Source organism: Bufo bufo, chromosome 4 (assembly GCF_905171765.1).
Source record: "Bufo bufo chromosome 4, aBufBuf1.1, whole genome shotgun sequence".
In the NCBI taxonomy this organism is placed as follows: Eukaryota; Metazoa; Chordata; class Amphibia; order Anura; family Bufonidae; genus Bufo; species Bufo bufo.
The window spans coordinates 66,446,419-66,471,578 of record NC_053392.1 but is presented as its reverse complement, the minus strand read 5'-3'; the positions used below and the strand labels follow the sequence as shown (position 1 = coordinate 66,471,578).

Here is a 25,160-nt window from a genome sequence, read left to right as displayed (position 1 = left end):
ATCCGGCTTCTGGCTGCAGCGTTTTATTTAAAAAAAAAAAGCAAAAAAACCTTGTGAATGTGCTGTGTGAGAATCAGGCCTCATGCACGCGACCGTATGTATTTTGTGGTCCTCAAAAAATACGGATGACGTCTGTGTGCATTCCGTATTTTGTGGAACGGAACAGCCGGCCCCTAATAGAACAGTCCTATCCTTGTCCGTAATGCGGAAAATAATAGGACATGTTCTATTTTTTTTGCGGAACGGACATACGGAAACGGAATGCACACGGAGTAACTTCCGTTGAAATTAATGGTTTTATATATGGTCCGCAAAACCCCCCCAGAATAGACATGGAAAGAAAATACTTTCGTGTACACGAGCCCTAAGGCTGGGTTCACACTTGAGCGCATTTTATATGCGCGTTTAACGCGCGTTTTTGTCGCGAGTTTTTATGCGCGTTTTTTGCAATAGTAAACGCGCGTTTGACGCGCGTTTGTGTGATTGACTGCAGTGTCCTATGACCACAAACGCGCGTCAAAACGCCCCAAAGAAGCTCAAGAACTTGTTTGAGCGTAGGGCGTTTTTCAGAACCAGGGCCATAGGGAAGCATTGGTTTTCATGTGTTGAGCGTTTTACAGCGCGTTTGAACGCGCTGTAAAACGCTCAGGTCTGAACCCAGCCTAAGTCCTAAACTACTGGATTAAGGAGGAAGAGAAGAAAGTCGTTTAGGAAGTGTGGAAAATGGGGCCAAATATCATTGTCAAGGCGACAGGAACCTTCTTCTTGTCAATGTAACATATATATATATATTTCTTTTTAATGTTTTTTTTAAGTTTAAACTACACAGTGAAGTGATAAGACGGTTATCAGAGAAGTCTCGGCAACACAGAAAACGCCGCGTCATCTGCTCTCCAGTCCCTTGTATTTCTCACACGCGGAGCAGGTCATTTGTCCCTGCCGGGCCCCGTACCTAGCAGTTCGCTTGCCAGCAGTAAAGATGGCGGCGCCTATGGACGAAGCTGACAGCGGGAATAGTGAAGAAAATATTCTGTATGATCTGTTAATAAACACTGAGTGGCCCCCGGAGCCCGATGTGCAGGTGAGGGGCTGACAGCAGGGGATCCGGGGAGGTTCTCATAGACCTGGAGCTGTTCTTGGAGGTGACAGCACTCACAGGTGGACGGGACAGGACACGTAGCACTGCTGCTGATAATCATGGCTGGCTGGGAGTTGTAGTCCTCTACTTGTGCACTGTCCCAGTGGTGGTGCCCATAGAAAAGCAATGAGGGGCAGAGTGTTTACAGGGACTGGCACACGGACTGCTGGGGTATGACTGGCACACAGACTGCGGGGCACACTCGTGTGATATGACTGGCACACCGACTGCTGGGTACACTGCTGGGATATGACTGGCACACAGGCTGCTGGGCACACTCCTGTGATATGACTGGCACACCGACTGCTGGGTACACTGCTGGGATATGGCTGGCACACAGGCTGCTGGGCACACTCCTGTGATATGACTGGCACACAGACTGCTGGGGTATGACTGGCACACAGACTGTGGGGCACACTCGTGTGATATGACTGGCACACCGACTGCTGGGTACACTGCTGGGATATGACTGGCACACAGACTGCGGGGCACACTCCTGTGATATGACTGACTGCTGGGTACACTGCTGGGATATGGCTGGCACACTGACCGCTGGGTACACTGCTGGGATATGGCTGGCACACTGACTGCTGGGTACACTGCTGGGATATGACTGGCACACAGGCTGCTGGGCACACTCCTGTGATATGACTGACTGCTGGGTACACTGCTGGGATATGGCTGGCACACTGACTGCTGGGTACACTGCTGGGATATTGCTGGCACACTGACTGCTGGGTACACTGCTGGGATATGGCTGGCACACTGACTGCTGGGTACACTGCTAGGATATGGCTGGCACCCTAGCTGCTGGGTACCCTGCTGGGATATGACTGGCACACAGGCTGCTGGGCACACTCCTGTGATATGACTGGCTGCTGGGTACACTCCTGTGATATGACTGGCACACTGACTGCTGGGCACACTTGTGTGATATGACTGGCTGCTGGGTACACTGCTGGGATATGACTGGCACACTGCTAGGATATGGCTGGTACACTGACTGCTGGGTACACTGCTGGGATAAGGCTGGCACACAGGCTGCTGGGCACACTCCTGTGATATGACTGGCACACTGGCTGCTGGGCACACTCCTGTGATATGACTGGCACACTGACTGCTGGGCACACTCCTGTGATATGACTGGCACACTGACTGCTGGGCACACTCCTGTGATATGACTGGCACACTGACTGCTGGGCACACTCATGTGATATGACTGGTACACTGCTGGGATATGACTGGCACACTGACTACTGGGTACACTGCTCGTGTATTTGTGCACCAAAATTATAATAGTCAACCTTTAAGAACTGTTTGGGAGATTCATGTGACGTGTAAATTTTTTATTTTTTTTCTCATGACCGGTGCCCTCTCAAAGTAATAATGTCACCACAGTCCTGTAGAGCCAGAGAGTGCCCCCCTACTAGAGTGCATGGCACCGTGTGCCCACCCCTTGGTACTCTGCCTGGCAGTGAGTCTGCCCCCTTTCTACTCTACCTGTCAGGGAGTGCCTCCTCTTACCACTGTGCTTGGCAGAGGAGGGCACTGCAGTGGAGTCACTATGGCCACATTCAGACCTGGCAGGTTTGTGGTGCTTGGTGTTAATGAGGTTTGCAGAATCCATGTAATGGAGAAAATTGGGCGCCATCGGCTGAGAAAACCACTGACCACGAATATTGGGGCCCCGTGTCCGCCATTTGAATGGATCAGAGGCTGAGTCTGAATGGGACTGATGGAGGAAGCCAAATGTATCATCCCCAGCAGACTCCTCCGTGTTCGTGTGATCGGTAGGGCCCCACTGATCTAATAGCTATTCCCTATGCTGTGAATAGGGGCTAAATTTATATAACTGGTCTACCACTTTAAAGGCTAGGTACACCTTTGGAAACAATTTTTGTTAATGATTGCATTTTACTCGTTTTTGGTTAAAAATCATATTTCCAATTGGCCTTTATTAAAAATATTGAGCTGTTCTGTCACAAAGGGTTAACTGTTTTTCTAACTGTGTGACTGGTACTTTTACTTTGTGCCCCAATAAATCTTATCTCTAAACTGCTGAGAAGTCATAAACACTGATTTAAGCCACATCAGTAAAAATAAGATCTGAGCTATAATGAGTATTTATAATGTCAGAGAGCAGAGATAAGGAGCCCGTCAGCTCCCTGACTGACGGAAAAGAGAGAAAATACAGATTCTGCTACGAAATAAACTCAAAACTGTGCAGGGAAAATGGCTCAACATTTTTAATGAAGACCAATTGAAAAAAAGATTTTTAGCTCAAAATAAGTACAATGCAATAATAAAAAAGATTGCCCCTAAAGGTGTACATAGCCTTTAATATCTTTAGTTGACCCCGGAGCTGCTCTGTATCCTTTAAGACAACCTGATCCTTTGTCTTGCTTCTTAGGCTCCATTTAGACATCCGTAGTGCATTGCGGATCCGCAATACACCCGGCCGGCACCCCCATAGAAATGCCTATTCTTGTCCAAGAATAGGACATGCTTTATTTTCTTGCGGAGCAGCGGACTGGAGGATCGAGGCCGCACTCCGGAAATGCGGATGCGGAGAGCACATAGTGTGCTCTCCGCATCTCTTCCGGCCCCATACAGAATGAATTGCTGAACGTATGCGGACCCATTCTACGGACGTCTGTTTACCAGGTCACACGTCTACCTCGAGGTTGTTCTCCAGGGTGTTAGTAGAGGCTCCTGATCCTCACTGGCGTCTTCTGATGGGTTTATAGCGCGGTATACTATTTCCATTATAAGTAATGGCGGAGTGGAGTCCTAGCCTTATTAAAGGGGTAATAACTTATCGCTTTGTAATCATGGCGGGGGACCAGCCTTGTAACTGCCTCTTCAGTCTCAGGTTTGGTGGGGGTTCAGAGGTCTGACCCTCACTGTTCATAAAGTGATGTGAGGACACAACCCTAGGACATACCATTATTCCCCTATAAGTCCATATTCTTTTAAATAGGCGTTGGTTTAAAGAGGACCCCCCCACCTCTCCTAACAGGTCTATTTTAGCAACTACCTTCATCCCCCATGTAATAACAATTCTGGAACATCTATTCTTATGTCTGTATGTTGTGCCATTCCTATATTATTTCTACTAGAAGTTATGAATACATTGCCGGCAGTCTACAGTGAAGGTCCAGTTGAGTGTTACTAGTTGGGGGGTGTCCCTGACACTATCCAATCAGTGCTGCCAGAGTCAGGCTGTGCAGAGACACCTCCCAATTGGTAACACCCAGCTGGACCTTTATGAATGAATTTCCTCTAGTCTGCAATAAACTTCTAGTAGGAGTAATAGAGGAAAAGCACAACATAGAGTTATCAGAATAGATGCTACAGAATTGCTATTACATAGGGCGGGTTTTTCTGGGTTTTTAGTGTTGATGACCTGTCCTCAGGATAGGTCATCAGTATCGGATCAGTGGGGGTCCGAAACACCCGGCACCCCTGCCGATTAGCTGGTTGAAGAGAAGGCGAGCGCAGCCTTCCCTTCATTGTTTACCTGCTCGCCGCCGACAGTGCAGTGGTGAGCAGGTGTAATTACAACCCATCCTATTCACTTCTATGGGACGGCTCCTTCCTATACACTTGAATACTACAGAGCCGTCTCATTGAAATGAATAGGACGGCTTCTCGTAATGACACCTCCTCACCGATGGCGGACAGGTAAAGAATGGAGGGAAGGCTGCGCTCGCAAGGAGCACGGCCTTCTCTTTAACCATCTGATTGGCGGGGTGCCAGGTATTGGACCCCCCCATCTGATATTGATGACCTATCCCGAGGACAGGTCATCAATATCAAAATCCCGGAAACCCCCTTTAATAAAACAGATATGTCAGGAGAGGTGACCGATATCTGCTATTAGGGCTACCTGGGCAGTATATTTTTTAAAATGGTGAGAGTGAGGTAAAAAATACGATGATGCTCCTCTCACCGCTCCTGCTGGTCTCTACACACAGGAGAGGACCGCTCGGCCAGTCACTGGTTAAGGTGGGCCACCATCACACGTGCCAGAATGGTAGGAGCAGGGGATTGATGAGGAGTATCACTTATTTTTATGCCATTATGACTTTACATTTTCCCACTGGAAAAGACCTTTAAATGACTTTCTAACTTCTGATGCTTCTCAAAAAAACAAACAAAAAAACCCATAGGTTTTAGGGCCATGAAAGCAATCTCCTTCTGTATATCCTATTAGAGCATATGGACACAAGCAGCGCCCCCTCTTACTGAAGGGCCCAGGCTACTTTCACATTCGCGTTTGGTGCGCATCCGTCATGGATCTGCACAAACGCTTCTGTTCAGATAAGGCTCCATTCACACATCCGTCATAATGGGTCCGCATGGGTGCGGACCCATTCATCCTCTATAGGGACGGAATGGATGCGGAGAGAGCACACTATGTGCTCTCCGAAATCCACATTTCCAGAGCGCACCGCCGATCTTCCGGTCCGCGGCTCCCCCAAAAAAATAGAACATGTTCTATTCTTGTCCGCAATTGCGGACAAGAATAGGCATTTCTATGGGGGTGCCGGCCGGGTGTATTGCGGATCTGCAATGCATTATGGATGTGTAAATGGACCCCAATACAACCGTCTGCATCCGTTCAGATTATCTTTAACATAGCCAAAACTGATCCGTCTTGAACACGATTGAAAGTCAATGGAGAACGGATCCGTTTTCTATTGTGCCAGTGAAAACGGATCCGTCCTGACACACGATGTAAGCCAATGGGGATGGATCTGTTTTCAGTGACACAATCTGGCACAATAGAAAACGGATCCGTCCTCCATTGACTTTCAATCGTGTTCAAGACGGATCCGTTTTGGCTATGTTAAAGATAATCGAAACGGATCCGTTCTGAACGGATGCAGACGGTTGTATTCGGGTCCAGTTTGGCTCCCTTTTGTCAGACGGACACCGAAGCGCTGCAGGCAGGGTTTTGGTGTCGGCCTCCAGAGCGGAATGGAGACTGAACGGAGGCAAACTGATGCATTCTGAACGGATCCTTTTCCATTCAGAATGCATTGGACCGCTTATGAGAACCCTGAACGGATCACACAAACGGAAGTGGCCATGATCGCAGTTCCTTTGAAAAGCCTGGCGTGTAATACTCCATTTCTCCTGTAGTGGCCGCTACTGAGGATATTTATGACTAGTCGGGTATCTCTGTACCATGGGGATCAGCTAATCGTCAGGCTGTCTTCTCTTGAAAGCAACCCATTAAAGCAAGGAAAGCTATGGATACGTTCTAGACCTGCTGCTGCTGCGGCAGATTTGAGAAGGGCTTGGTTTTCTATTAGTGTAGAGCCAGCAGGAGCTGTACAATACGATGAGTGCAGAGATGACTACAGTACCATATGCTATAAACTGTAAGTGCTGGCATAATAATAATCCGCAAAACCCCTGTGCAGCATATAAAACCCCTGAACGTAATGTAGACCTTGTGAGGGGGAGCGCTGCGCCTGGCGGTGTACCAGCTGCCTCCGCAATGATAGATTTGTGACCTCCTGTAACTTCCTGCCGTGTAATTGTCCTGTCTTTATTTGCAGCCTCGAGGTGGTCGTGAACATGGAGCATCGTTTGTCCTCACCAAGACTATTACAGGTACCCGGGGCTGTCACATTATCTAGCCCGTAATCCCCGATGTACGCTGCCGCTGCTTATGGTCTCGCCCAAGTCCTGAATACATTTCTGTGTCGGCCGCGCTGCTTCTGCTGTCCTGATATCAGTCTTCTGCTGGGTAGGCATAATGCAGGGATGCTCAACCTGCAGCCCTCCAGCTGTTGCAAAACTACAACTCCCAGCATGCCCTAATAGCTGTAGGCTGTCTAAGCATGCTGGCAGTTGTAGTTTTGCAACAGCTGGAGGGCCGCAGGTTGGGCATCCCTCGGATAATGAGAAGCAACCAAATGCACATTAAAGGGGTCCTCCAGTGTCCTAGAATGTGAGTAGGACTGGATGCCGCCACTTGTAGAACTGCCTGCGGGGGTGAGGGGGAGTGACCTCACTACATGCTATCCTCTGACACTTGCATATACTGCATCATATTGGTGAGCGTTCCTGTTAGGCTGCTCAGCCATGATGGCATATAGTAGGCAGGATCACATCATTAGCATCTATTGTAGAGCAGTGCAGTGTGTAGACTAAAATACCCTGCGGGATCTGTGGTGTAAAATGCAGCAGATATGCGACCAACAGCTTCCCGTATTTTAGACGTGTAAACATAGCCTCAATTTTATGCAGAAATTGTTAAAATTTTGGTCACAGAGGACTTTTAGACTGCACTGTTCCATGCTGTATATTTTATTACAATGGGAGCCTCTAGGCAGCATATCTCATTGTATGCTTATGCATTGGGATGCGTTGCAGCCTTCCCTCCAAGGTATCTGTCAGGAGGTTTTACTGGTGTGTATGTCAAGTGTAGTCTGTTCCTATGGTGTGAACTGAATATTATACTAATATCTAGACTAAGCTTACTGTAATAATTGTGTCATTTGCTTCATATTATTTTAATAAAATGTATTTTCTGTCCTACAGCTCCAGCATATTACTTCCTGCAGCTACTCTGGTACAGGTATGTGATCCTCCTTTACTATAAAGTGATGCAGCATTTACTATCGTGATATACAGAAGGAGAAAATGATGGAGTACGGCTAAGACCTGAGAGAGCAGGTCCCTCTACCCCCCCCCCCCCCCCCACTGATCTGATATTGATGACCAATCCTGAGGATAGGTCATCAGTATAAAAAAAAGCAGACAACCTTTTTATAGAGGGCCTGTCCCCATATAAAGCCGTGCAATCTGCAGGCAGCATGTTATAGAGCAGGAGGAGCTGAGCAGACTGATACATATTTTTATGGAAGAAGATTCAGTATAACTAAATTTATACTAATTTATACATGTATATCTCTTTCTGACTTCATTTGTACACGGGAAGGTGTTATCAGTGATTGATGGCATTCTCTGTGTAAGTGTGTATACAGAGATAGCTGTCAGTCATTGATAGCTGTACACGGGGGGGTCTTATCAGTGATAGCACTCTCTGTGTAAGTGTGTATACAGAGGTAGCTGTCAGTCGCTGATAGCTGTACACAGGGGAAAGTGTTATCAGTGATTGATAGCATTCTCTGTGTAAGTGTGTATATAGAGATAGCTGTCAGTCACTGATAGCTGTACACAGGGGGGGGGGGTGTTATCAGTGATTGATAGCATTCTCTGTGTAAGTGTGTATACAGACATAGCTGTCAGTCACTGATAGCTGTACACAGGGAGGTGTTATCAGTGATTGATAGCATTCTCTGTGTAAGTGTGTATACAGAGATAGCTGTCAGTCATTGATAGCTGTACACAGGGAGGTGTTATCAGTGATTGGCATTCTCTGTGTAAGTGTGTATACAGAGATAGCTGTCAGTCACTGATAGTTGTACACAGGGAGGTGTTATCAGTGATTGGCATTCTCTGTGTAAGTGTGTATACAGAGATAGCTGTCAGTCACTGATAGCTGTGCATGCGGTAAGTGTTAGTGATTACTGAAAAATAGATTTATTTTTATTTTAATTTTTTTAAATGAAACTTTATTAAACGTTTACTGTTTATTAGTCCTACTAGTGCTGTGTAGTGTCCTGTCAGTGGAAATCTTACAGGCAGTGTATTCGGCTGTGCCTCCCGCATATCAAGCACAGCACCATACATTGTATAGTGGCTGGGTCTAGGCTGCAATACCAAACCCAATCACTTGAATGGGACTGAGCTGCACATAAGCCATGTGACCAATGGTCATGGCATCACTGGCCTAAGTAGAGGCCTCAGAGCTCACCTTCAGGGTAGGTCATCAGTTTTTTGCTCCCAGAAAACCCTTTTAAGAAAGTTGATGAAAAGCAGGGAAGGCTATGAAATAAAAAAAAATAATAATCATCATTAATGCCTTGCACATCGTTAACGTGGCCGCTGCCGACAGTCTCTGGCCTCAGCAGTATCCCCATTACACTCTTCTTTAAGTATTCTTTTACGTTTGTACTTCTGCATTTTTACTGTGGATCATATCACACTTACCAATAACTAAACACGTAATGAAGCAGCTGTGCACTTCCATGAATGTGACCACAGATCAGCACGGCAAATGAGAGCTTGAAGACACGTTTATGGACTGCTATGCGTTACTGCGCCCATTCTGACTTTTACACCCTCTGCAAGCACGCTCTAGAAGTGTCTGCTCCTCTGCCACCAGTCTCAGTAATAATTGATACGAAACGGCCGAGTCTACGCCTTTACGAGATAAACACTAAGTGTAATATAAAAGCTATTTAAAAAACAATTGCAGCATTGAAATATTAAAATGTCCTTGTTGTAAACGCTTTTACTGCCCTATTATCTATGAGCACAAAACTCTCAATCTCGGCATAAAGATGTCAGTCGGATTCATCGCCTCTGTTATGGCGCCATCAATGAGGTGTCGCGGGCAGAACGGTGAAAGCTTTCAGCCTCAGGTTAAGCAGCTAGCATTCAGTACGTCCTCTCCCTGCCTTCTACATGTGAACGTTTCCATGGAAAAAGAATGACATTGTTTTTGCAATGCACAAAATTTTGACTTTTTGCAGTTTTTGCCATGTTTTTTTTGGTGTCCCCCCCCCCCACTTGTTTTTTTAGTGTTTTATTTTCTTCACCTGTAGTGCGTTTTTGGTGCATGGCGTACTTTTTAAAGATAATGTGTCATCAGAAAATGACCAGTTGTTTAACCTCTTAAGGACACAGGGCGTACCTGTACGCCCTGTGTATTTCCAATCACCGCCGCGCGGCGGGCGGTGATCGGAACAAGGTGCCTGTTCAAACCATTGAGCAGGCACCTTGGTACAATGCCGAGGGGGGTCCTGTAACCCCCCTGTATCGGCGATCGCTACGGATTAACCCCTTCCATGCCGCTACTGCGGCATAGAAGGGGTTTGTGTTTGAGGGACCTGCCTTCTACGGGAGCCAAGGAGATCCAGCCTCTGGCTGGGTCTCTTAGGCAACCTGTTTGTGTACTACTCACTGTAGTACATGAAAAAGCAATGTATTACAATACAAATGAATTGTAATGCATTGCAGAGGGGATCAGACCCCCAAAAGTGAACATCAGAAATAAAGTGAAGAAAAAAGAAATTACTAAAATTACTAAAGTAAGAAAATTTATAATGAACGCCCCTTTCCCCTATTTTATAATAAAAAACAGAACCCCCCCCCCCCCACACATATTAGGTATCGCCGCGTCCGTAATGACCGGCTCTATAAATATATCACATGATCCACCCTGTCCGATAAATACCATAAAAAATAAAAACGCTGTAAAAAAAAAAAAGCAATTTTTGTCACCTTGCATCACAAAAAGTGCAACACCGAGTGATCAAAAAGGCGTATAGTACCAATCTAACCGTCACCTCGTCCCGCTAAAAAATAGCCCCTACCTAAGCCAATCGCCCAAAAACTGAAAAAACTATGGCTCTCAGACTTTGGAGACACTAAAACATGATTGTTTTTGTTTCAAAAATGAAATCATTGTGTAAAACTTACATAAATAAATAAAAAAGTAGACATATTAGGTATCGCCGGGTCTGTAATAACCTGCTCTATAAAAATATCACATGACCTGACCCCTCAGGTGAACACTGTGAAAAAAAACAAAAACAAAAAAGTGTAAAAAATGCAATTTTTTGTCACCTTACATCACAAAATAGCGATCAAAAAGTCATATGAACCCCAAAATGGTGCCAATCAAACCGTCATCTCATCCCGAAAAAAATGAGCCCCTACACAAGACAGTCACCCAAAAAATAAATAAAACTATGGCTTTCAGAATGTGGAGACCCTAAATATATATGTATTTTTTAAAGGCTTTGTTATGTAAAACTGAAACAAATAACAAAAAGTCATATTTGGTATTGTCGCGTCCGTGACAACCTGCTCTATAAAAATACCACCTGTCAGATGAATGTTTTAAATAACAAAAAATAAAACTGTTCCAAAACAGCTATTTCTTGTTACCTTGCCTCACAAAAAGTGTAATATAGAGCAACCAAAAATCATATGTACCCTAAACTAGTACCAACAAAACTGCCACCCTATCCTGTAGTTTCCAAAATGGGGCCACTTTTTTGGAGTTTCTACTCTAGGGGTGCATCAGGGGGGCTTCAAATGGGACATGGTGTCAAAAAAAACAGTCCAGCAAAACCTGCCTTCCAAAAACCGTATGGCATTCCTTTCCTTCTGCGCCCTGCCGTGTGCCAGTACAGCGGTTTACGACCACATATGGGGTGTTTCTGTAAACGACAGAATCAGAGCCTTAAATGTTGAGTTTTGTTTGGCTGTTAACCCTTGTTTTGTAACCGGAAAAAAATTATTAAAATGGAAAATCTGCCAAAAAAGTGACATTTTGAAATTGTATCTCTATTTTCCATAAATTCTTGTGTAACACCTAAAGGGTTAACAAAGTTTGTAAAATCAGTTTTGAATACCTTGAGGGGTGTAGTTTCTAAAATGGGGTCATTTTTGGGTGGTTTCTATTATGTAAGCCTCACAAAGTGACTTCAGACCTGAACTGGTCCTGAAAAAGTGGGTTTTAGAAAATTTCGAGATTTGCTTCTAAACTTCTAAGCCTTGTAACATCCCTAAAAAATAAACTATCATTCCCAAAATGATCCAAACATGAAGTAGACATATGGGTAATGTAAAGTAATAACTATTTTTGGAGGTATTACTATGTATTATAGAAGTAGAGAAATAGAAATTTGGAAATTTGCTACCACTGTCATGAAGTACAATATGTGACGAAAAAACAATCTCAGAATGGCCTGGATAAGTAAAAGCGTTTTAAAGTTATCACCACATAAAGTGACACTGGTCAGATTTGCAAAAAATGGCCTAGTCCTTAAGGTGAAATATGGCCGTGTCCTTAAGGGGTTAAAATATATAGATATATTTTTTTTTGAATTTTTGGTGATTTATTTATTTAGAATTTTTCCATGTCACGATCTGTATTTTAAAAAAATGTATGTAATCCTGCAATTTTCACCCTGGCTACTAGGCCTAATAACGGGTCACGATTTTCTGTTCTGTACAGGTAACTTTTCAGTAGCCATTATCATCAAAGGCAGGATTACAAGGACAAGTAATACCACTATATAGATAACACAGGATCCACCCTTCACAATAGGTGAAGTCATAGCTGATCAACTCCCTCCCATGCCTAGTAACTCTCCCATAGAAGTCAATGGGGCCTGCTCCTGTTCATTGTGTCCATGACCCATGTTGCTGCCTGCAAAAGACAGGAAGTTTTAAAGGGCATCTGCCCGCAGATTTGTCCCTATGACACTGGCTGACCTGTTCCATGTGCGCTTGGCAGCTGAAGACATCTGTGTTGGTCCCATGTTCATATGTGTCCGCATTGCTGAGAAAAATAATGTTTTATTATATGCAAATGAGCCTCTAGGAGCAACGAGGGCGTTGTCATTACACCTAGAGGCTCTGCTCTCTCTGCAACTGCTGCGCCCTCTGCACTTTGACAGGGTCAGGTGTGATCTCTTTTACACTGCCTGGCCCTGTCAATCAAAGTGCAGAGGGCGTGTCAGTTGCAGAGAGAGCTGAGCCTCTAGGTGTAACGACAACGCCTCCTTTGCGCCTAGAGGCTCATTTGCATATATACAAATTTTTCTCAGCAATGCGGGCACATAGGAACATGGGACCAACACAGATGTCTTCAGCTGCCAAGCGCACATGTAACAGGTCAGCCAGTGTCATAGGTGCAAATCTGCTGACCAGGGGCGTAACTACCATAGCGGCAGACTATGCGACTGCTATGGGGCACAGGGCAAGACGGGGCCCAATCTTAATTGGGATCATCTTCTCTTCTACTCGGGGTGAAAACTTGGTCAGGACTCCACCCTCTAAAGGAACAACATTTAGAAAATGAGGCTGTGGGAAAATGGCCCATAGGTAATTGAAAGGGGTTTAGGCGGAAACCCTTCTGTCCTGTGTGAGGAACCTGGTTTGATCCTTGCTACGGGGCCCTTACTTCTCTATGTACGCCACTGCTGCTGACAGATGTCCTTTAACATATTTCAGGTCTAGTGGCCAGTGTGAAAATTGCAGGATTGTATACCATGTTTTAATATAGATGGTGACATGGAAAAAGAAATAATATATGTTTAATGTATAAATGTGAGTTAAACACTAGGTCATTTTCTGCTGACGTATTCTCTGTGTGCTCCAGCTATAATATTAGTTTTTTTTTAAGATGTTTTCCCATAAGCTTGTCTATAGAGGAAAAAACATAATAAAAATGTGTGAACAAAAAAACACTTCACATATAAAGGCATGCATTTTTCATGGCTTTTTGTTTACATGCCAAAAAAAAAAAAAAAGCCAAACCAAAGAGCCGTCTTTGGCTATTATAAGTCTCATAGAAAGGACAGGAGAGATTCTCCTCGAGACCCTGTTCTTCAGATAGGAGCAGGTCCCAGAGGTGGAACCCACACCTATCGGCCATATCCTGATAACATGCCATAAATGCCCATATGGGACAACCCCTTTAAGGTAAGTGGGATTTCCTGAGAAGAGGTGTAATTAGTGCATTAATGAGTTTATTCTTCTTTTTTATTTTTCAAAAGCCAAAACTCTTTTGTATCCTAGAAAGGGACTGTCATTTTTTACTTCTCCTTTTTTGTGCAATCCTTGGTAATGGTAAAAAAAAAACCACAAAAATTTCCTCAAACAATTTTTTTCCCCCCTAAGCATCTACTGTATTTTTTGTACATAGTTATGAAACTCTTCTAATGTATTTTCTTCTCTCTTCTCGCAGCCCGGCAAAATTTAGTCTTCCCTCTGGCCTCGTCCGTCTGGTCAGCAAGCAAATCAACTGGCAGCTGGTGCTGACGAGGTAATGACTGACCCGGACTCTGTCACACGTCGCAGATGAAGCGCGCTGCAGCCACGTCCATGTTGAGGCCAGGGACCACGACTGTTTGCGGCTTTCTAATGAAAACTCCTAGCTATTTGTTAGTGGCCACATGTTTTTTTTTTAGGTAAAGCGTATGGCCATTAACAAAGCACTTTCCGCATTTTGCGGAACGGAATTGCGGACCCATTTTATTTCTATGGGGCCACACGATGTGCTGTCCGGATTCGGCAATGCGCATCCGCACTTCCGGGTCCGCAATTCTGTTCTCGAAAAAAATAGAACATGTCCTATACTTGTCCACAATTGCGGACAAGATTAGGCATTTTCTATTATAGTGCTGGTGATGTGTGGTCCGCAAAATGCGGAACGCACATTGGCGGTGTCCGTGTTTTGTGGATCCGCAAAACACATACGGATGTGTGAATGGACCCTAATATGCTGGTGTAGGGGGCTGCAGTAGTCTTGTGCCATATTCCGGCACATCGCTGCTGCTTGCTAACGAACAGGAGTAGCAGACCCAGATCAGCACCTCGGAGAGCAGCACTGGAGAAAGGGGGGAGTATAATGTGATTTTATTTTTTAGCACTTTTAGGATTTGTTACTGATTTTTAATTATTTTGGACAACCCCTTTAAAGAAGTAATTTAGGATTTTTTTTCTTATGTCTGCCTGTATAGTGCAGAATAGTCCATTATTAAAGTAGCACTCCCTCAAAATTTTTTATTCTCTGACCTGTTAGAAGGGTACATGATGTAAACGGTAGTGAAGGTAATTTTCTTACCGGTGACTGTATTTGTGAGTTATAGCCTCCCTTCTGATCCTCAACTGTGTCATGTGACCAAAAATGTAAACACAATTAGACAGTTAACCCATTGATTTCAGTGAGAGCGGTGTAATGCTTTATTTCCCCTGTGGTGGCGCTGCAGGGAGAGTGACACTTGCTGTATGGTTATCCCTACTGATCGCTGTTGTGTACAGGACATGTGATCTGTGTAACATATTTCATGGGGGGGGGGGGCTGTGCATTTATGGTTGAAATTTTGGTTTACGCCATTGTCGTGTAGACCATTGTGAAGCATTTCAAAGTCGCCTCCATTTTTCGATGATGATTTGTGTACTGGAACTTAGTGGGTGAGGAGATTCGTGACTAATGTCAGAGCGATGACAGAGCAGACGACAGAATGCGTTTCTGTAATTGCAGTGTGTCATAACTGTTAATAGCACCATAATCCTCTCGTTTTTCTCACAGTAACGGCAAGCTTTTGGCAGCAGTCCAGGACCAGTGCATTGAAATTAGGTGAGATCCTGTGTTTGAACACCATGAGATTTATTGATGGGCACTTACACCCTTTACACGTTGCTGACCACATGGCATAGTGTCAGGGATTCCTTCATAAGGCTGCAGAAGATAAGGTTCATTTTCCATCCTGGATTTGCATCTTTACTGTCTGCAATGGTTACTCAATTTGTTGCCCATACACGTAGTAGTTGGTGCCACGTGGAGGAGAACCACACGCGGTTCACCAAAGAGCAACACTTTTTCTTTAGTATGGCCAGTACATGTGGTTTATATGAGCTTCATCTCTGCAGATCGGTCATAAACCACAATACCACAGCGACCCGCCGTGCAAAATACCGCTTGTACCTTAAAGTCATTTCTTGCCCCGTCGTAGCAGCCGTTTCTTCAGTAGGCCATGGATATTAGTGGCTTCGGTCTCTTCCTCTGCTTGTGACGTCACATTATTTGGTCACATGGCCTTTGTGCAGCTCAGTCTCATGCAAATGAATGGACCTGGGCTGCAATACCAAGCACAGCCACTGGTTGCTTTAGGACAGCGATTCCCTTTTCTTTTGCAGCCATTAAAGGGGTTGTTCCACTATTATGAATGTATTCTGCCCCAACAGATATCTGTTAAATCACTTTCTCGCTCATATCATTTGGGGACATAGGACCGTGGGTATAGCTGCTGCTGCTGCTGCCGCTAGGAGGCGACACTAGGCTATAAAGTGTTAGCTCCTCCTCCGGCTTTATCCCCTCCAGCCTGGAGAGAGCATAGCAGCTTTTTGCTTAGTGTCGTAGGAGGCAGACCTCCCTGCTCTGCTGGGTCAATTCTGCAATTTTTTATGTTTATTTAGTTTCCTTTTCAGGCAGGGGGAACAGGGCTGCCTGGCCTCCCTGTTATCCCGGGGACCATGGCCTGGGTCGGCTTCCCTCCCAGTCCAGCTCCCCCAAGAAGAAAAAGAGGACCAGGGCAGCCTCGCTCTGCTGCTTTCCGCCAGCCAAGGGGTCACCTGGATCCGGTCCTCCCTCCTTGCCAGCTTCCTGCCACTTCGGTGTCAGCAGCTGAAGAGGTGACCCTGCTGGACCCGCCAAGGGAGGGTGAACAAAAGAGGAGGAAGATGGAGTGAGTAGGCCGGATTGGGTGAGTATTCCTCCCTATTCCCCACTGCCCGCTCCCCTCCTTCCCTTTTTCCCTCCCCGGGGCCCAAATGTCCTCCTCCCTTGGGTGGCCCTGGCTCAGGGGGTTTTGGGGTGGCATCTCCTTCTGGCGGCCGCCTGGAAGTGTCGTTCCGGCCGGCCGCCCGCCCCTCTAATTTAGGCCCCAGTCCCTATTTGGGCCTACCCCGGTCGGAGGCCTTCCCAGTCGCCTCGCGCCTCGGCCCCTTTTTCCTTCTCAAGCTGGTCTCCAGTGTGCGCCCTCTCTCCCGGGCAGCCCCCGCTCCTCCCGTCCCGCCTTTAGTTTTTGGCCAGCCGGAAGTGCTTTGTGGCTGGCCGCCGCAACTAATTTAGCCCCTGGCTTCTTTTGCGGCCAACCCCGGTTTGGCAGCCATCCCAGCCCCGCGTGTCTTCGGCTTGTTTCCTCCTCTTCTGGTGGGGTCTCCTGTGTGCGCCCTTTCTTCCGGGCAGCCTCCGCTCCCCCTGTTCCGCTTCTGGTTTTCGCCGACCGGAAGTGCATCGGGGCCTACTAGGCCTCATTTTCTCTGGACCCGCCCCCTATGCTTGTGGGCCGGGACCCTTGGCCACCGAACACTCCTAGGAGGGCAGGGTTGCCTCTTTTTCCCGCGCTGGCCATGGGAGAAGCTGGCATTCCTCTCCCTCTTCACCTTGGTATGCAGGAAGATTCATATGGGGACATCAGGATCTGGTTCCACCTGCAGCTTTTCTCGTCGGACAACCCTATATCCCTCCAGCCCTGGGGCCAGCTCTTAGAGCCATGTCCGAACCCACGTCTGAAGCCCGCCCTCCACCAAGCCCCACCCACTATGCTTGCACAAAATGCGAGCTCAAGTTTCCTTGCGGCCAGTCAGACTCCCTGTGTACCGCATGCCGTGCGCCCAGATTGGCCCTAGCCATCCTTTCCGAGCAGCTGCACTGCCCCCCTGACCGCGTGGAACCGGATTGGTCCCGCGCCCTGTCCTTGGCAGTAGAGGGCCTATAAAAAGTTTTCCAATCCACCCTTTCTCTCATGGGTCGATTGGTTGACCAGTCCTCACCTGCGCATCCCGCACCTTCCTCTGGCGACCAACTTAGGGGCAGACCTTCTCACAAGCGGCCCAGAACAGGACACTTTTCCTCTTCTGACACCTCAGTGTCTCCACCTCCCCGGAGGCCACGCTCAGACGTGTCCTCCCTCCCAGACGAGACACTGTCCGAAGGGGAAGTACTTGATTTAGACTCAGATCTGTATCAGGAACAATTTTCTAAGATTGCTTCCATGGTAGATAGCCTGGTCGTGGCTGTCCGCGACACCTTTCAGGTCCAGGACGACTCTCCTTCGTCTAGCCGCCAGGGAGTTTCGTTTCTCCGCACGAGAAAGGCCCCTAAGGCCTTTCCCTTGCATGACGATTTTTCGGTTGCCATTGCCAAGGCATGGGACCATCCAGATCGTTGTTTCAGCGCTTCTAAGCGCCTCAATCTGTTATACCCCTTTCCGCTTGCGGAGCAGTTCAGTTTTTTTTTTCAAACCTGTTTGTTATCCCCAAGAAAGAGGGATCCGTTCGCCCGGTGCTAGACTTCATGTTGCGGAATCCGTTTGTCAGGGGCCAGCACTTCAGGATGGAGTCTCTCCGCTCCGTGGTTGCCTCTCTGGAACGGCGTGAGTTCCTTTCCTCGGTGGACATTCAGGATGCGTACCTTCACATTCCCATTGCTCCCACGCACCAGCGTTTTCTTCGCTTTGTGGTGGAGTCTCACCACTATCAGTTTGTGGCTCTATCCTTCGGCCTAGCAACAGCACCGCGAGTGTTTATGAAGTTGCTCACTTGTCTCCTCGCCCTTCTCCGTTCCAGGGGCATCACCCTGATCCCCTATCTGGACGACATCCTCGTCAAGTCTGCGACCTTCGGTCAGAACGAGGACAGTTTACTCATCACCCTGGACACCCTGGCACATTTTGGCTGGCTGGTGAACTTCCAGAAGTCAGCACTGCATCCCAGCAGGCAAATTACTTTCCTCTGCATGATCCTCAACCCGGCCGTGGCGACAGTCTGCCTCCCCTCGGACAAGCGGGTTATCCCTTCAGCGGCCGGTTCGTCTTCTCCTTCGGCGCAGACGTCTGTCGATCCGGTTTTGCAGGCGATGTTGTTGTCCTGGGACAAGACACACAGTTCCTTGGACCATACCATTGCCCTTCCTCCGCAGGTGCGGTCGGACCTCAGGTGGTGGCTCTCAACTCAAACCTTGGTCTCCGGCAAATCCTTTCTCCCGGTCTAATGGTCGGTCATCACCACCGATGCCAGCTTTCTCGGATGGGGCGGAATCTTCCCACCTCAGACAGTCCAAGGCAAATGGTGTCTGTTGGAATCCAGGCTGCTCATCAACATCCTGGAACTTCGGGCAATTTATTTGTCCCTGCTTCATTGGACTCCTCTCCTGAGGGGACTGCCGGTCCGGTTCCAGTCGGACAATGCCACAGTGCATTGTACATCAACCAACAGGGGGGAACCCGCAGTCGAACGGTGGTTCCAGAGTCGGCCAAAATTCTAAAGAGGGCGGGGGAACATGTACCGGCGGTATCGGCAGTCTACATTCCAGGAGTGGAGAATTGGACGGTTGACTTCCTCAGCTGGAAGACCGTGGACCCGGGTAAGTGGTCTCTACACCCAGAGGTGTTCGACTCCATCTGTCTCCGTTGGAGCCATCTGGACGTGTATCTGATGGCATCCAGGATCAACCACAAGCTTCCCACCTTCATCTCGCGGACAAGAGATGCTCAGGCATGCGCAGTAGACGCACTGGTGGCGCCATGGGATGTTTTTTTCTTCCTGTACGTCTTCCCCCTTCTCCCTCTCCTACCCCGGGTCCTTCGCAGGATAAAGAGGGCATCCAGACGATTCTCATCGTCCCGGATTGGCCGTGCCGAGCCTGGTACACCCATCTCATCCTTCTAGGAGACGCTCCATGGCCGCTTCCGCTCAGGGACCACCTTCTCTCTCTAGGACCTGTCTTCCGCCAGCATTTAGACTCGCTACATATGATGGCGTAGCTATTGAAACCGCCATTCTGAAGCGGCGGGGTTTCTCCGATGGAGTCGTTCGCACCATGATTAAGGCCAGGAAGCCGACGTCGTCCAAGATATATCACAGGACTTGGAAGTCTTTCCTGCGCTTCTGTGCGGACCGTCGCCTCCATCCGCTCCGTTTCTCCTTTCCCACAATTTTCTCCTTTTTGCAAATGGGGCTGGATTTGGGTCTTGGTCTTAGTTCCCTAAAGGGGCAGGTGTCGGCGCTTGCGATCTTTTTCCAGCGACCTCTGGCGCAAAAGGCCTCGGTTAAGACTTTTCTCCAAGGGTTGGCTCACACTGTCCCTCCTTATCGCCCCCCTTTACTCTCTTGGAATTTGAACCTTGTGCTTGATTCTCTCCAATCAGCTCCCTTCGAGCCTCTTGACACGGATTCTCTCCGCATTCTTTCCTGGAAAGTGGCCTTTCTGGTGGCGGTCACCTCCATCAGGCGCGTGTCCGAATTGGCGGCACTCTCCTGTAGGGAGCCCTTTCTTATTCTGCACCAAGATAAGGCGTTGCTTCGCCTTCTGCCTTCCTTTCTTCCGAAGGTAGTCTCCGCCTTCCATCTCAACGAGGACATCGTTCTTCCCTCATTTTGTCCCTCGCCTTTGCATCCTAGGGAACGGGCTTTCCACCAGCTGGACGTGGTTTGTGCCCTATGGATTTATTTATCCGCTTCGGCGTACCGGCGCTCTGTTTGTTATTCCTAATGGTCCTCGCAAGGGTTTGGCAGCCTCCAAAAGGACGATTGGCAGGTGGATCCGCTTGGCCATTCCCGAGACGTATCGCTCCCGGGGCAAGGCTCCGCCCCTCCGTATAATGGCTCAGTCGACCAGGGAGGTGGGTGCTTCTTGGGCTCTTTTCCACCAGGCTTCCGCTTTGCAGTTGTGTAAGTCGGCAACCTAGTCTTAGTTGCACAAGTTTACCAAGTTCTACCAGGTGCATACCTTTGCGTCGGCAGATGCCGCTCTGTGTTGCAAGGTCTTGCGGGCTGCGGTATGTTAGACCCCCGCGACTGTGTCGTCCATGGGTGTGTGGTTTCTTCCCTCCCTGTGAACTGCTTTGGAACATCCCACGGTCCTGTGTCCCCCAATGATACGAGTGAGAAAACGAGATTTTTGTGGACTCACCTGTAAAATCTCTTTCTCGCTGAGTTCATTGGGGGACACAACTCCCACCCGTTGTTTTTGTTTCTAATTTTGCCGCAGCCGACTGCAGTTGATTAACTGGTAGGGTCCTCAGTTTTGGGTTTGGACCCACTGGTTATTGTTATGTTATTTAATTTCTGCTTGTGCACAAACTAATATGCTCACTCCAGGCTGGAGGGGATATAGCCGGCGGGAGGAGCTAACACTTTTTAGCCTAGTGTCGTCTCCAGGCGGCAGCAGCAGCTGTACCCACGGTCCTGTGTCCCCCAATGAACTCAGCGAGAAAGAGATTTTATAGGTCCACAGAGTCCACAAATATCACTGTTTGTCAAGAGTGGCTTATTCTAAAGTTATTAGCCTCCCATTGCACATCCGTTTCAATTTTAAAGGCTATGGACACCTTTGGGGAAATTTTTATGATTGTATTTTACTCATTTTGGGCTAAAACTGATTAGCTGGTTTTGAGATACAGGGGTTAAAAAAAATCTGTCTGTTTGCAAAGTATCACTTCTCAGTCCTGCCATATTCTTATCAGTTTGATAAGAATTTAGCAATAATGAATATTTATAAGGTCAGGAGATCAGACATACTGTAATTCACATTAGCTGTCAGCTAATGGGACTGAGAAGTGCTACTCTGCAAAAAACAAAAAAAATGATTTTTTTTTAACCCCTGTATCTCAAAACCGGCTGAACATTTTTAATACAGACCAATTAAAACCGCTGCATACTTGCTGCGGCCGAATCTCTGGTCGGTCCCCATTAAAGTGAATGGGGCCAGACGGACTTCCGGCAGCACCAGGCTGTTCCCCCGCCGGAAAAGTCTGCTGGAAAAGCTTACCGCCAGTGTGAAAGTAGCCTTATGTAGGACGTAGGAAGCGTCATTCGTAAGAGCAAGGGGGCGTGGTTAGTGTCACGTGATCTGCTGATGTTGGAACACATCTAACTGCCCTAAGTCTTGATAAGAGAGCAGTCACATGACAAACCAGGAAGTAGGATTCAAGCATGGGGGATAAGAGAAAACTGCAGATAAGGTAAATAAAAAAAATAAAAAAAGTAGTCGTTTATGACACAACCTTTTTAAATGTCCCCCATTGTATTTTTCCCCTTCTCGTTTCTGAGGCAGTACGACTGATTTGCATTAGGGCTGCAGATATAACATAAGAAATGTAACATTTTCTGCACAAGCTCCCTTATAAGATTGCTTTTCCCCCAGATTTTCTGGCAGGACTTCCAAGTTTAATTCGTCTGTTTTTTCATAACACTGATGGCCACGTATCTTGGGTGTATGTGTGCAAAAATCCATCACACTGTTATAGTTCTCCAGATTTAATTTCCCTTTTGTATTCTGCTTCTTGCTCAATCCAGGTCTGCAAAGGATGATTTTGGCTCGGTTATAGGAAAATGTCAAGGTGAGTGATTGTTCAGTGCGCACTGCTGTTCTCAGTCTTCCCCTCTCTTTTATTGGTATGCATGCAGCCAAGGAAAATCCTCCCGTATAAAGGGACACTGCAAGAAAAACTGATTCAATGGGGGACATTGGTGGCGTAAAAGAGTCGCAAATGATGATCATTTTCTAAAGTGTCGAGAAAAAGGGCAGGGTTTAGCGGAGGAGCAGGTCCTACCACGCCCACCAGATTTACTGTATCTTGCGCCAGAAACTAAGGGGCACATTTGTTAAGAGGGACGTTTTAGACTCCGGTCTGAATAAAGGCCCTGTGTTGGCAGTGGATCCGCCGAAGTTATGAACAGGCGCAGACCTCTCCATAACTTTTGCGCATCCAGCGCCAGTTCTAAATGTAAGACCGCTTCCGAGCTGTCTTACATTTAGACTTTTTTCTACGTCACGCCCACAATTTTAGACCTGGCGTGAGCGATGTGAAGTTGCAGATAGCAGTGCGCCACCATCTGTGCCTGAAATACGCCTAGTTTAGGCATATTTCAGTATAGTAAATGACCCCCTAAGTTACCGCTAAAGTCTACGCCAGCCCTTAGCTTGAGTTTCTGGTGCATAGACTGCAAGAGTTGGGACTAATTTATTAAACGCTTCTTAATAAATTAGGCGCATCTTACCCCAGCGCACAGGGGATCAAGAACCATATTGACCATGGGGTTAATCCTTGTGTGGATTCACGGCAGTGCAAGCTGTAGCACCTCTGTGGCAGAAATCGGAGGGTCAGGCTCAGATGAGACCAAGCAAAGGGCACATCAAATTTTAATCCATTATGTGAACATAAACTCAGGGGGAAAATCTACATTGTGATGAAAACCGCTGCCACAAAAAATAAGCCTGAAATGGACTGGTTTTTGTGGCGGCCTCCCTGCCAAGAGCACAGCAGGTCTTGCATTGCAAAGGTTGAGAACCGCAGGTAGAACCCCGCAGCAGGAATTGACACGCTGTGGACTGAACACCTGCATTGCAAGTCACTTTACCCTGCAAGTTTTCTCCACAGCGCGTGGATGACATTTCTAAAACTTCATCCACTTCACTTGTACTGTAGATGCTGCCGATTTTCTGCATAAAATTCCACTGCATATATTTGCCACTTGTGAATCCACCCTACGAACCTGCAGAAGTGACATGGCCTCCTTGATAAGAACCCCTGGGGTCAAAATCATAATGTTACACTGAATAATAATGACCGAAACGTAGGAGAACTTGATCTTGGTCGGTCCCTTCACCCACGTCGAAGTGAAGGCAGTGGGACCTTTACGAGGCCAGTGGAAGACCCATGTTAGCTTTGCACATCACTTCATGCCACTGGATATTGATGCGTTTCAAGACCCAGGGGAACACCTCCTCCCTCCAACCACCATGAGGAGTAGTTTGTATGGATCGGCAGCGTGCATGCTGGATCATTTCACTGTGTGAGTTACAGAATTTGCAAATCCCCTATTCCAGGGATGCCCAACCTGTGGCCCTCCAGCTGTTGCAAACGTACAACTCCCAGCATGCCTGGACAGCCTACAGCTATTAGGGCATGCTGGGAATTGTAGTTTTGCAACAGCTTAAGGGCCGCAGGTTGAGCATCCCTGCCCTAATCCAAGTAAACGATGGGGGTCCTATCAGTTCGATCCCCTCCAGTCTACCGAGTGGATAAATGAATTGTTTCTAGTTGTAATTACCTTTTAATAAAAATACAATTTTTTTCTTTCCAAATACAGTTCCTAAAGACCCCAACCCTCAGTGGAGGCATGTGGCGTGGAGTCACGACTGCACCTTGGTGGCTTATGCCGAGAGCACCGGGACCGTTCGACTGTTTGATCTCATGGGGAGTGAACTGTTTGTCATCCCTCCGGTACATGAGTTATTACTTTTTTATCTTTTTCTTTATTATTAACAAATATCTAAACTTTTTTCTTTCCCATACAGTAAGTTTACGACTTTTAATTGGTTTTAGCACAACACTTATTGGCATGGGTTAGACATCCACAAAGGAATTCATGATCAAGGGATCGTAACGGCGCAGTCCGCAGATCCATAGTGTCTGATCCCTGCCCGAGTACAATATGAGGCAAAGAGAGAATACAAAAGATGAAAGCAGGGCCGCTCCCTTTCAAGGCTCGGAACAGAGCTGAATGCAAGAACTCCGTCTTTTTATGTGGATTCTTTATCTTTTGCCTGAAGTTGGTCTGAAAGCATATGAAAGACGGATAGGACTGCATTTCGGGATATGCATAGGCGTATACAATTGGGACATTTATTAAACACTACAACATAATGGCATAAAAAAGGCGAAAAATTATTGAGCACTCCATATGTTTGCGACTTTTTAGGCTTCTCACCACTTTTTCGAAGTGCCGAGAGAAGAGTGCAGGCTTAGCGGGAGGGATGGGGTTTCCCGCCACATGCCGTATTTACTATAACTTTCGCCAGGATTGGAGGAATCGCTCGGCTATTTACGGACCTCCCATAGAGGTGAATGGATTGTGGCCGCACCTATCTGACATTGGTGGCGTATCCTAGCCATATGCCACCAATATGTGAGATGGGCCCAACCCCTTTAAGTACAGCTATATATATATATATATATATATATATATATATAATATTATATTGCACATATAGTTTCAATGAACAGTTTTAGGACCTCTGAAATAATTGGCAAAGTATGTTTTTTCATTGAATTGATGTATTCGTGTTGGTCTGGGCAATCAATCCAATGTATATGACTAATCACAGATATTAAATCTGATTTTGTCAGAACCGAAATTGATATTAGCCCCGCCTGACTGCATTGCGTCCCACAAAAACAAGATACCTACGGTTACATAGACTGAAAAACTGATTAAAGTGTACCTAAACGTGAAAATACTTTACTAAAACCTATTCTAAACAAATTAACATTTGTAATCTACTTTTTTTTTATGTTTTCCTTTACAAAATAGACACCTGAGGTTCAGGTGTACTGGTGTATGGATT

The 25,160-nt window shown here is 46.8% G+C and overlaps 1 protein-coding gene across 1 annotated transcript in view; it reads left to right on the top strand.

Moving 5' to 3' along the window:
* Positions 1-958: 958 nt before the first annotated feature.
* The window catches only part of NBAS (NBAS subunit of NRZ tethering complex), a 708,772-nt gene continuing 684,570 nt past the window's right edge, over positions 959-25,160 (top strand). Inside the window, exons 1-7 of the mRNA XM_040427340.1 lie at positions 959-1,081; positions 6,709-6,763; positions 7,697-7,733; positions 13,989-14,066; positions 15,336-15,383; positions 22,106-22,149; positions 23,903-24,036. Of these exons, the coding sequence (XP_040283274.1) occupies positions 980-1,081; positions 6,709-6,763; positions 7,697-7,733; positions 13,989-14,066; positions 15,336-15,383; positions 22,106-22,149; positions 23,903-24,036 (498 nt within the window). The 5' untranslated portion in view covers positions 959-979. The remainder of the gene's footprint in view (positions 1,082-6,708; positions 6,764-7,696; positions 7,734-13,988; positions 14,067-15,335; positions 15,384-22,105; positions 22,150-23,902; positions 24,037-25,160) is intronic.